Source organism: Pelophylax lessonae (assembly GCF_965119305.1).
Source record: "Pelophylax lessonae genome assembly, chromosome: 4".
Classification (NCBI taxonomy): Eukaryota; Metazoa; Chordata; class Amphibia; order Anura; family Ranidae; genus Pelophylax; species Pelophylax lessonae.
Window position 1 is genome coordinate 657,324,602 of NC_138771.1, and position 13,975 is coordinate 657,338,576.

The 13,975-nt window shown below is 41.6% G+C and overlaps 1 protein-coding gene across 1 annotated transcript in view; it reads right to left on the reverse strand.

Moving 5' to 3' along the window:
• Positions 1-13,975, reverse strand: part of LOC309553058 (uncharacterized protein) — a gene marked incomplete at both ends in the record, with an annotated part of 124,735 nt that overhangs the window by 21,982 nt on the left and 88,778 nt on the right. Inside the window, 2 exons of the mRNA XM_082253956.1 lie at positions 118-608; positions 8,025-8,610. Of these exons, the coding sequence (XP_082110082.1) occupies positions 118-608; positions 8,025-8,610 (1,077 nt within the window). The remainder of the gene's footprint in view (positions 1-117; positions 609-8,024; positions 8,611-13,975) is intronic.

Consider the following 13,975-nt stretch of genomic DNA (forward strand, 5'->3'; position numbering starts at 1 on the left):
GTATGTATGGATTTCACATGAAAAATATATTTAATGACAGGTCCACCTCAACACTACCATAAGTCTATGAAGTCAGATCTAGCGGGCGACTGTCTTTCTGCTGTCACTTTCTTGTACTTTTTTGACTATATAATCATACTCTAGCTTCTCCTTATTGCTGGGCGGACACGGAGAGGTGTAAGGAAGGGCGTCCCAGATTTCCATCAGCTGACGTCTTGATAAACCATGGACCACCACGACATCCCGGAAGCGGCAAATCTTGGTGGACTTCAGCCCAAAGGTACGAAAGCGAAGTTCGTGGTGGAAGGAGATGTTGGCAGCTAGAGCCAGTAGACCGAAGTACACATCATCCAGGGGGAAGACGGGGATGGTCAAAGAGGCTACGAGGAGTGAGGGGACCAACTCTGCGGAGAAGAGGAATCCTCCGCCAGATACGAATGGGGGGTAGAACTCATACGGGAAGACACTGAAGGGAATGCCGTATTTACCCCAGTGATCCACTGGGCACCGAGGCTGGCAGAATCCATGGACTTGGAGAGGAAACTTCTTTACGGAGGTGGAGATGTAGGAGACCAGAGAGTGGGGGTTCACAAACTCATCATCGTCAGCTGTCACGGAGGAAACATTTGGGTAGAGATGAAAAGAATTGTTTAGTTCATGCTGGTCGCACATCTAAATTCTCAATTAACTAGCTTATGATCACCAATGGATGAAGGCAGCCCACCAGCCCTTACATTCAGTGAACCCGGAAAGTATTCACAGCACTTCACTTTTTCCACATTTTGTTATGTTACAGATTTATTCCAAAATGGATTAAATTCATTAATTTCCTCAAAATTCTACAAACAACCCCCCATAATGACAATGCGAAAGAAGTTTGTTTGAAATATTTGTAAATTTTTTAAAAATAAAAAACGAAAAAATTCCCATGTACATAAGTATTCACACCCTTTCCCGATACTTTGGTGAAGCACTTTTGGCACCAATTATAGCCTCTAGTCTTTTTGAGTATGGTGCTCCAAGCAGTGGTGTGTTTAGGTTTTGTGCTGCCCTAGGTCTCACTAAACTTGTGCACCCCCTAATTTAAATATGACCCACCCCTTCCTGTAAAGGCCACACCCCTTCCTGTTTATGACCCGCCCTGTCATCTGTAAACCACAGACCACAACCACAGTCTATCAGTGCCCATCAGTAGAGCCTCATCAGTTCCCATAAGTTCAGCCTCATCAGTGCCCATCATTGAAGCCTTATCATTGCCCATCAGTGCAGCCTCATTACTGCCCATCAGTGCAGCCTCATCAGTGCAGTATATCAGTGCAGTCTCATCAGTGCAGCATAAAAATTCCAACCCATCAGTGGCAAACAGTGCAGCCTATCATTGTCCATTAATGCAGCATATCAGTGCATCATATCAGTGCCCATCAGTGGTGCCTTATCAGTGCAGCCCTCTAAGTTCAGCTTATCAGTGGTAATCAGTGCCACCTCATCAGTGGCCAGAAGATGAACCTTCACCCCAGTCTGAGGTCCAGAGCGCTCTGGAGGAGGTTTTTGTCAAGGATGTCTCTGTACATTTCTGCATTCATCTTTCCCTCCATCCTGACTAGTCTCCCAGTTCCTGGCACTGAAAACATCCCCACAGCATGATGCTGCCACCACCATGCTTCACTGTAGGAATGGTATTGGCCAGGTGATGAGCGGTGCCTGGTTTTTTCCAAACATGACGCTTGCCATTCAGGGCAAAAAGATCAATTTTTGTTTCATCAGACCACAGAATTTTGTTTCTCATGGTCTGAGAAACCTTCAGGTGCCTTTTGGCAAACTCTAGGCAGGCTGCTATGTGCCTTATCCTAAGGAGTGGCTTCCGCCTGGCCACTCTACCATATAGGCCTGGTTGGTGGAGTGCTGCAGAGATGATTGTTCTTCTGGAAGGTTCTCCTCTCTCCACAGAGAAATGCTGGAGCTGTGTCAGATTGACTATTGGATTCTTGGTCACCTCCCTGACTAAGGCCCTTCTCCCCCAAAATACTTAGTTTGGCCGAGCGGCCCCACTCTAGCAAGAGTCCTGGTGTTTCCAAACTTCTCCCATTTACGGGTGGAGAAGGCCACTGTGCTCAATGCTGCAGAACTTTTTCTGTACCCTGTCCCAGATCTGTGCCTCCATACAATTCTGTCTTGGAGATCTACAGAGAATTCCTTGGACTTCATGGCTTGGTTTGTGCTCTGAAAAGCCCTGGTAACTGTGAGACCTTATATAGACAGGTGTGTGCCTTTCCAAATCATGTCCAATCAACTGAGTTTACCACAGGGGGACTCCAATCAAGTTGTAGAAACATCTCAGGGATGATCTGCGGAATCAGGATACCTGAGCTCAATTTTGAGTGTCACGGCAAAGGGTGTGAATACTTATGTACATGGGATTTGTTTCGCTTTTTATTTTTTTTTTAAATTTGCAGAGATTTCAAACAAACGTCTTTTCCAATTGTCATTATGGGGGATTGTTTGTAGAATGTTAAGAATAATAATGAATGCAATCCGTTTTGGAATAAAGCTGTAACACAACAAAAATGTGAAAAAAGTGAAGCGCTGTGAATACTTTCCGGATTGACTGGGAATTTAAATTTATGCTGTTGTCTATTTGTTTCTTTTTGGACATAACTAAAAAAAAGTTGACAAAATATTTTAACTAGTTGGGGAAACTGGGTAGGTTTCACATGCCTAAAAAACTTTGATCATACAGGAGATAGAGAGATACAAAGTAACATTGTTTATAAACATTGATCATACAGGAGATAGAGAGATACAAAATAACATTGTTTATAAATATTGATCAGACAGGAGATAAAGAGATACAAAATAACATTGTTTATAAACATTGATCAGACAGGAGATAGAGAGATACAAAGTAACATTGTTTATAAACATTGATCAGACAGGAGATAGAGAGATACAAAGTAACATTGTTTATAAACATTGATCATACAGGAGATAGAGAGATACAAAGTAACATTGTTTATAAACATTGATCAGACGGGAAATAGAGAGATACAAAGTAACATTGTGTATAAACATTGATCAGACAGGAGATAAAGAGATACAAAGTAACATTGTTTATAAACATTGATCAGACAGGAGATAGAGAGATACAAAGTAGCATTGTTTATAAACATTGATCATACAGGAGATAGAGAGATACAAAATAACATTGTTTATAAACATTGATCAGACGGGAGATAGAGATACAAAGTAACATTGTTTATAAACATTGATCAGACAGAAGATAGAGAGATACAAAGTAACATTGTTTATAAATATTGATCAGACAGGAGATAAAGAGATACAAAGTAACATTGTTTATAAACATTGATCAGACAGGAGATCGAGAGATACAAAGTAACATTGTTTATAAACATTGATCAGACAGGAGATAGAGAGATACAAAGTAACATTGTTTATAAACATTGATCAGACGGGAGATAGAGAGATACAAAGTAACATTGTTTATAAACCTTGATCAGACAGGAGATAGAGAGATACAAAGTAACAATATTTATAAACATTGATCAGACGGGAGATAGAGAGATACAAAGTAACATTGTTTATAAACATTGATCAGACAGGTGATAGAGAGATACAAAGTAACATTGTTTATAAACATTGATCAGACGGGAGATAGAGAGATACAAAGTAACATTGTTTATAAACATTGATCAGTGGGAGATAGAGAGATACAAAGTAACATTGTTTATAAACATTGATCAGTGGGAGATAGAGAGATACAAAGTAACATTGTTTATAAACATTGATCAGACAGGAGATAGAGAGATACAAAGTAACATTGTTTATAAACATTGATCAGTGGGAGATAGAGAGATACAAAGTAACATTGTTTATAAACAGTGATCAGATAGGTGATAGAGAGATACAAATTAACATTGTTTATAAACATTGATCAGACAGGAGATAGAGAGATACAAAGTAACATTGTTTATAAACATTGATCAGTGGGAGATAGAGAGATACAAAGTAACATTTTTTTATAAACAGTGATCAGATAGGTGATAGAGAGATACAAATTAACATTGTTTATAAACATTGATCAGACAGGAGATAGAGAGATACAAAGTAACATTGTTTATAAAAATTGATCAGTGGGAGATAGAGAGATACAAAGTAACATTGTTTATAAACATTGATCAGACAGGTGAGAGAGAGATACAAAGTAACATTGTTTATAAACATTGATCAGACAGGTGAGAGAGAGATACAAAGTAACATTGTTTATAAACATTGATCAGACGGGAGATAGAGAGATACAAAGTAACATTGTTTATAAACAGTGATCAGTGGGAGATAGAGAGATACAAAGTAACATTGTTTATAAACAGTGATCAGACAGGTGATAGAGAGATACAAATTAACATTGTTTATAAACATTGATCAGACAGGAGATAGAGAGATACAAAGTAACATTGTTTATAAACATTGATCAGACAGGAGATAGAGAGATACAAAGTAACATTGTTTATAAACATTGATCAGACGGGAGATAGAGAGATACAAAGTAACATTGTTTATAAACATTGATCAGACGGGAGATAGAGAGATACAAAGTAACAATGTTTATAAACAAACATTGATCAGACGGGAGATAGAGAGATACAAAGTAACATTGTTTATAAACATTGATCAGACAGGTGATAGAGAGATACAAAGTAACATTGTTTATAAACATTGATCAGGTGGGAGATAGAGAGATACAAAGTAACATTGTTTATAAACATTGATCAGACGGGAGATAGAGAGATACAAAGTAACATTGTTTATAAACATTGATCAGACAGGAGATAGAGAGATACATAGTAACATTGTTTATAAACATTGATCAGACGGGAGATAGAGAGATACAAAGTAACATTGTTTATAAACATTGATCAGACGGGAGATAGAGAGATACAAAGTAACATTGTTTATAAACATTGTTTAGACGGGAGATAGAGAGATACAAAGTAACATTGTTTATAAACATTGATCAGACGGGAGATAGAGAGATACAAAGTAACATTGTTTATAAACATTGATCATACAGGAGATAGAGAGATACAAAGTAACATTGTTTATAAACATTGATCAGATGGGAGATAGAGAGATACAAAGTAACATTGTTTATAAACATTGTTTAGACGGGAGATAGAGAGATACAAAGTAACATTGTTTCAGGTGCTCTGTTTTATTCATCTGCAAATCAAAGGTGAGAGATGAGCTTTGATCTGCATATCATGACAGTTGAAGCAACATGACAGGTAAACAAAAATGAAATAAAAATGTAACCTGTTTGACCCTTTAATTATTCTGTAGTTTGTCTTTATCAATCATATATACAGTATCTCACAAAAGTAAGTACACCCTCACGTTTTTGTAAATATTTTATTCTATCTTTTCATGTGACAACACTGAAGAAATGACACTTTGCTACAATGTAAAGTAGTGAGTGTACAGCTTGTATAACAGTGTAAATTTGCTGTCCCCTCAAAATAACTCCACACACAGCCATTAATGTCTAAACCGCTGGCAACAAAAGTGAGTACACCCCTAAGTGATAATGTCCAAATTGGGCCCAAAGTGTCAATATTTTGTGTGTCCACCATTATTTTCCAGCACTGCCTTAACCCTCTTAGGCATGGAGTTCACCAGAGCTTCACAGGTTGTCACTGGAGTCCTCTTCCACTCCTCCATGAATGCATCACAGAGCTGGTGGATGTTAGAGACCTTGCGCTCCTCCACCTTCCATTTGAGGATGCCACACAGATGTTCAATGGGGTTTAGGTCTGGAGACATGCTTGGCCAGTCCATCACCTTTACCCTCAGCTTCTTTAGCAAGGCAGTGGTTGTCTTGGAGGTGTGTTTGGGGTCGTTATCATGTTGGAATTCTGCTCTGTGGCCCAGTCTCTGAAAGGGGGGGTCATGCTCTGCTTCAGTATGTCACAGTACATGTTGGTATTCATGGTTCCCTCAATGAACTGTAGCTCCCCAGTGCCAGCAGCACTCATGCAGCCCCAGACCATGACACTCCCACCACCATGCTTGAATGTAGGCAAGACACACTTATCTTTGTACTCCTCACCTGGTTGCACTCACACACGCTTGACACCATCTGAACCAAATAAGTTTATCTTGGTTCTGAATAAACTTTTTATTGCAAAAGGATCACATCAGGATAGGATGTGATCCTTTTGCAATAAAAAAATTATTCGGACTGCTGTGCAAGATCCTTGGTGTGCTGACGAATATGTGTGTGTGTTTCTTCAGTGTTGTCACATGAAAAGATATTATAAAATATTTACAGAAATTTGAGGGGTGTACTCACTTTTGTGAGATACTGTAATTCCTTCTTCCCCCATTCCTCCTGATCGATTGCTGATTTTTTTTCTAGCCACTTATACTTGTAATTCTTTATTTATATATTTATTTATTTATTTATTTTTTTAGTTTTGTTTGTTACCTTTTTAGCATTTCATTAGGAGGGCATTCACACCTGTTTACATGTGAGATCCCCAGCGGGAATTCCTGGTGATTAGCTGGCTGAAGCCGCTCTATGGAAAGCAATGGGAGGCTGCTGGATCCTGCAGCCTATTGCAGTCGCTCTTGCAGTGATCACATGTAATTGGTTGGTCCTTGACCCCCGACTGCCTGCATCCAGACCGGGCCGGGCCTATTTCTGACACTTGTTGTTTACAAGTTAAAATCTTTTTTTTTTTGCTTGAAAATTACTTACAACCCCCAAACATTATATATTTTGTCTTTAGCAGATACCCTAGAGAATAAAATGAAGATTATTGCAATATTTTTTTTTTTATCACACCGTATTTACGCAGCGGTCTTACAAACGCAATTTTTTGGGGGAAAAAATAAACTTTTTTTTAATAAAAAAATAAGAAAACAGTAAAGTTTGACCAATTTTTTTTCATAATGTGAAAGACAATGTTAAGGCCGAGTAAATAGATACCCAACATGTCATGCTTAAACATTGCGCACGCTCGTTGAATGGCGACAAACATTGGAACTTAATAATCTCCATAGGTGACACTTTAAAAAAACTTCTACAGGTTACCAGTTTAGAGTTACAGAGGAGGTCTAGGCTCTCGCTCTAACGATCGTGGCGATACCTCACATGTGTGGTTTTAACACCGTTTACATATGTGGGCTCGACTTGCGTATGCGTTCGCTTCTGCGTGCGAGCTAACAGGGACGGGGTGCTTTAATTTTTTTTTTCCCTATTTATTTTACCTTTTATTTTTCATTTTTAATCTGTCCTATGGAAAAAAAAACTTTTTTGATCACTTTTATTCCAATTACAAGCAATGTAAACATCCCCTGTAATAGAAATAAGCAGGACAGGTCCTCTTTAATGTGAGATCTGGGGTCAAAAAGACCTCACATCTCACAACTACACTAAAAAGCAAAAAACTGGGTTTTTTAAGGCCGCTGAGTGGAAGCGACGTATGACATCGCTCCGGTCTTCGAAAGCCATAGAGTGGAGTGGGGATCATCTTACCCTCACTCGACTTCCTGCCTAAGAGGAGAGTGGACTGGATCGTTTTCCCTGCTACCGACAGCTCCGGTAAGTGGGGAAAATGACCGGGAAGCGGCGGGAGGTGGTGGGGTGGAACACCTCTCCGGCCGCCCATAAAGATGATCTTGTGGCAAATCCGCCACTGGGACAACCCTTATGTTAAAGCAGACCGCCCGCTGTTTAAAAAAATACCGGGGTTGTGGTAGCTATCTGTTGCCATAACCGTGGTATATAACGTCAAAGTACCGACGTAAAACTGCGGTGGGCGGTCCGTAAGTGGTTAAGGTAACTAAAACAGAGATCCAATTTTTTTTGTCTTCACTGAGAATTCAACAGGAGTACTAAACTCTGACAAAGTATGGCAGGGAGCCTGTCTGACCCTGATGTCTTCAGCTACAATTTCAGCTACCCGAAAAATTCCACCCAACTTTTTAATTGTGGGACCAGGTTTTACCTTTGAGTATGTACTTGGCCTCCGGACAGCGGTAATGCAGCCACTCCAGAAAGCAATGTTCCTTCAGGGATAAGTTATGGTGGCTCTCCATGAAGTCCCACAATATAATGTCACCATAAAACGAGGCTTCCTCCACCAATCTTTCCATCTCCTCCCGATGGCCAGAATTGGCGAGGAGAAACACGGGGAGCAACCTGTATCCCAGAATCCTCCTCTCCTGAGCCCAGGTGTAACGTAAGATGATTCTCTTCCCAGGGGACGCTGGATGAGATTTTACTGCCAAGATGATCAGAGGATCCAGTGTCCGGCAATATCCGGAGAGATCTATAAAGGTTCGGCAGCGGTACTCCTGAAGGGCCGGGTACTTCTGAGAGTACTCAGACAGATCCAAGTAAAAGTCATTCTCGCGGTGGTACAAAAACACTGAACGGCGGAGGACTGGGGCAGGGCTGTTTTTGGCTACGATATGGTCCAGGATCTCTTGCAGCTCTAGACGGGGCTCTTCCTTCCTGAGGAACTGAATGATGAATACAAGGACCATGGATGTCAGGAGGGCCGCTAGGATCAATCGCCATCTGGCCAACCGCTGGAGGGCAGAATACACATAAAAAAAATAGAGAGGAGACAATGTTAAATAAGATTTCTTTAGGAAGAACCCCAGGAAACAAAATATATATCTAAACCATCCCCTGATTGTAGAATGTTCTTGTTTAGATTACCTAAATGCTTAAAAATATTATTTTCAATTTTTTAAAACTGGTATATACACTGCTCATAAAAAATGAAAGGAGCACTTTGAAAACACATCAGATCTCAATGGAGAAAAATCCCAAGGTTTATATCTATACTGGTTAGGACTTGGTAATGTGTTGGGATCTATACTGGTATGAACTGGATAATGTGTTAGGATCTATACTGATATGGACAGGGCAATGTGTTAGGAGCTATACTGGTACGGACTGGGTAATTTGTTAGGATCTATACTGGTATGTACTGGTTAATGCGTTAGGATCTATACTGGTATGGACTAGGTAATGTGTTATGATTTATACTGGTATGGACTGGGTAATGTGTTAGGATCTATACTGGTATGGACTGGGTAATGTGTTAGGATCTATACTGGTATGGACTGGGTAATGTGTTAGGATCTACACTGGTATGGACTGGGTAATGTGTTAGGATCTATACTGGTATGGACTGGGTAATGTGTTAGGATCTATACTGGTATGGACTGGGTAATGTGTTAGGATCTATACTGGTATGAACTGGATAATGTGTTAGGATCTATACTGATATGGACAGGGCAATGTGTTAGGAGCTATACTGGTATGGACTGGGTAATTGGTTAGGATCTATACTGGTATGGACTGGGTAATGTGTTAGGATCTATACTGGTATGGACTGGGTAATGTGTTAGGATCTATACTGGTATGGACTGGGTAATGTGTTAGGATCTATACTGGTATGAACTGGATAATGTGTTAGGATCTATACTGATATGGACAGGGCAATGTGTTAGGAGCTATACTGGTATGGACTGGGTAATTTGTTAGGATCTATACTGGTATGGACTGGGTAATGTGTTAGGATCTATACTGGTATGGACTGGGTAATGTGTTAGGATCTATACTGGTATGGACTGGGTAATGTGTTAGGATCTATACTGATATGGACAGGGCAATGTGTTAGGATCTATACTGGTACGGACTGGATAATTTAGTAGGATCTATACTGGTATGGACTGGGTAATGTGTTAGGAAGGAAAGAATGCCACATCGTTTGATTGAAAGGAAAATTCCCACCCTACAGAGGGCTGAATTCAAAGACACCCCGAAAATCAAAGTAAAAAATTATGCAGCAGGCTAGTCCATTTTGCTGACATTTCATTGCAGCAACTCAAAATGTTATTCGGTAATTTGTATGGCCCCCACATGCTTGTATGCATGCCTGACAACATAGGGCATGCTCCTAATGAGACGACGGATGGTGTCCTGGGGTATTTCCTCCCAGATGTGAACCAGGGCATCACTGAGCTCCTGAACAGACTGAGGTGCAACCTGGCGGCATCAGATAGACCGAAACATAATGTCACAGCAGTGTTATTGTAGTTAGGTCAGGCGAGCGTGGGGGCCATTCAATGGTATCAATTCCTTCATCCTCCAGGAACTGACTGCATACTCTCGCCACATGAGGCCGGGCATTGTCGTACACCAGGAGGCACTCAGGACCAATTGCACCAGTGTAGGGTCTGACAATGGGTCCAAGGATTTCATCCTGATACCTAATGCAGTCAGGGTGTCATTGTCTAGCCTGTAGAGGTCTGTGTGTCCCTCCGTGGATATGCCTCCCCTTACATCACTGACCCACCACCAAACCTGTCATGCTGAACAATGGTACAGGCAGCATAACCTTCTCCAGACCCTTTCACGTCTGTCACATGTGCTCAGGGTGAACCTGCTCTCATCTGTGAAAAGCAAAGAACACAGTGGTGGACCTGCCAATTCTGGTGTTCAATGGCAAATGCCAATTGAGCTCCACAGTGTTGGGCAGGGAGCACAGGGCCCACTAGAGGACATCCTCATGAAGTCTGTTTCTGATTGTTTAGTCAGAGACATTCACACCAGTGGCCTGCTAGAGGTAATTTTGTAGGGCTCTGGCAGTGCTCATCCTGTTCCTCCTTGCACAAAGGAGCAGATAGCAGTCCTGCTGATGGGTTAAGGACCCTCTACGGCCCTGTCCAGCTCTCCTAGAGTAACTTCCCATCTCCTGGAATCTCCTCCATGCTCATGAGACTGTGCTGGGAGACACAGTAAACCTTCTGGCAATGGCACGTGCTGATGTGCTATCCTGGAGAAGTTAGACTGCCTGTTCAACCTCTATAGGGTCCAGGTACATGCTACCAGTAGTGACACTGCCCCTAGCCAAAGGCAAACTAGTGAAAAATAGTAGGGAAAAAAATGTCAGTCGCCTCCACTTGTAAAACCATTCCTGTTTTGGAGGTTGTCTCATTGTTTCCCATCGATTAACACCAAAGCAGCTGAAAATGATTAATAACTCCCTCTGCTACTTAACTGATGAGATCAATATCCCAGGAGTTGGTTAATTGACTTGATGCTGTACTCTGATTAAAAAGTGTCCCTTTAATTTTTTTGAGCAGTGTATATAATATGACTTAGACCTGACATCCCGTTAGAGTTGGAAATCCTATCATGAACATTATCATAGAGTTGCCCTCCTTTGTAGCTATAACATCTTTCTCTCTTCTGGGAAGTTGGGAAGACCTTACTCAAGATTGTGGAGGGTGTCTGTGGGGATTTCTACCCATTAGTGAACCCAGGTTCTGATGTTGGATGAGAAGACATGGCTCACAATCAGTTTTCCAATTCATCACAAAGGTGTTCAGTGGGGATGAGCTTCGAGTTCGAGTTGAACGTAAGTTCGACTCGAACATTGCCTGTTCGATCGTTCGTAGAATGACAAACAAATGGGCTTCTTCGCGGGAACTTTGAGTTCCTGCATTATCATGGACTCTCTGACCTCTGAATTCCAATAAATAAATTACTGGCTGGGGGAATTGATCTCACAGCTCTTTCATTGCAAGCTTGGTATTCTATCACCTACACCACCAAGCCTGCTTAGCTAGACTTCCTTTCCCTAACTTTTATCTCATTCACTGTGTGCAGGGTGAGATAGGAGTTAGTTAGTTAGAACTCAAAAAGAGTTATTGACAGTGGCGTAGCTGGTAGAGTACCATACCTGCAATTGTGATGGTTGTGAGATTGAATCTCTTGGCCAGCGGGAGATTTAGTGGAATTTTATAATTAATAATAGCAGGGAGAGAGATTTTTGCTTCTTACAGTTTGTTGAGATCAGGTAGTGCAGTGTATACCACAAAGTTATATATGTATATATATAGGCATTTCAGTTTATGTCAGTATTGCTGAAAAAAAACGGCGATACCAGGCCCCTCGGGTCACGCCAAAATTTTTTAAAAAATCGGCGTGGGGTTCCCCCTAAAAAACGATAACAGACTCTTATCCGAGCACACAGCCTGGCTGGCCAGGATGGGGGTGGGGCGAGCGAGCGCCCCCTCCTGAACCATACAAGGCCACATGCCCTTAACATGGGGCGGTGGGTGTTTTGGGGGGGCTCTGCCTCCCACCCCAAAGCACCTTGCCCCCATGTTGATGGGGACAGGGGTCTCTTCCCCACAACCCTGGGCTGTGGTTGTGGGGGTCTGCAGGGGGGGCTTATCGGAATCTGGAAGCCCCTTTTAACAAGAGGACCCCCAGATCCCGCCCCCCCCCCCCATGTGAATGGATATCGGGTACATGGTACCCCTACCTATTCACCAAAAAAGTGTACAAAAAAAATAATGACAAAAGCCAGTTTTGGAAAGGTCTTTTATTAAAAAATAAGAAAATACTGTCCCCGATGATCAGTCGCCCCGTCCGCCCGAAAAATAGAAAAAAAAAAGAAGCTCATGCTTCCCTGTACGCTTCCCGCGCTCTGAGCTGGTTTGATTTTGACAGTTCTTTTATAGTGACACAAGCCGCCCCACAATGCACTCTCAGGTGCAGTAAATAAATTGCTGACTGATGTCAGTAATTTATTCACTGATGTCAGAGCCCTATAAAAGAGCTGTCAAACTCAGATATACGTTAGTTAGCCAGAGAGAGTGGCACATTAATCAGCTGGCTTGGTGGCTTAACTGGTAGAATAATGAGCTGGCAAACAAGAGGCTGTGAGTTTGATTCCCCAGGCCAGCAGGTGAGTAGTAATAATTATGTATTTTAATTAGAGAGAATTGTTAGGCAGAGAGAGCCTAAAGGCCCGTACACACGATAAGAAAATCTGAATGGAAATTTCGTCTGCCGATTTTCGGATTGTTAGTATGTATGGTGCTTTCGACAGCCGACTCCGACTTTTCGGTCGACAAAATCCTGATGTGCAGGCTATATAATTTTTGTCGTCCGTCAAAACAACGTCCGATTTTCGTCTCATTAGTACAGATTTCGACGGAAAAAAATCTTAAGAGCAAGACTAGGCATGCTCAGAGATGAAAGAACACATACAAAACAATCCAGCACATGACATCACTTCTGAAGTAGAATTCTGTCGTACGGGAAAATTTGTATGAAAATAACCTCTTCACTTTCCACATCAGACTAGCATGCCACAAAAAACGGATGACAGATCGTCTGATCATGTGATCATGTGATCATGTGATCATGTGTTCATGTGATCATGTGTATGGGGCTTTAGGTTACTCAGCTGCCTAGTAGAATAACAGACTAGCAAGTGAGAGGCTGTGAGTTCGCATCCCTGGCCACCAGGTGATAATTAGTCACTTACATTTAAGGTTTTAAAATGAAGATTTGTGTTTGTATGTTCGCTAGAACATTTCCCCTGTTCGAGATGTTCTGGTGCGAACCGAACAGGGGGGTGTTTGGCTCATCACTAGTGTTCAGTAGGGTTGAGGTCAGGGCTCTGTGCAGAACACTTGAGTTACTCCACACTGTGTCTATATGGAACTGGCTGCTCTCTTCTGGGAAAATTTTGGAGTGTGCCTGGGGGAATTTGTATCCAATCAACCAAAAGAACATTTGTCCGGTCAGGTACTGATGTTAAATGAGAAGACCCAGCTCACCAACAGGGTTCCAAGCGCAAAGGTGTTCAGTAGGGTTGAGGTCAGGGCTCTATGGAGGACACTCAAATTCCTTTACACCAAACTGGTCATACCATGTCTTTATGAGGCTGGCTTCATACACAGGGGCAAAGTTATATTGGAACAGAAAAGGGTCTTGGAAGAGCTCAATTATCCTCAATGGTGTGTGCTGTAGTTTTAACCAGTTCCCACCTAGTCATCACTATAGGTATAGGAAATTGGTAATTCCTGGTAGTCATCATATGATGTCCTCCCAGAACATCCCACAGGCAACGCTGCAGCA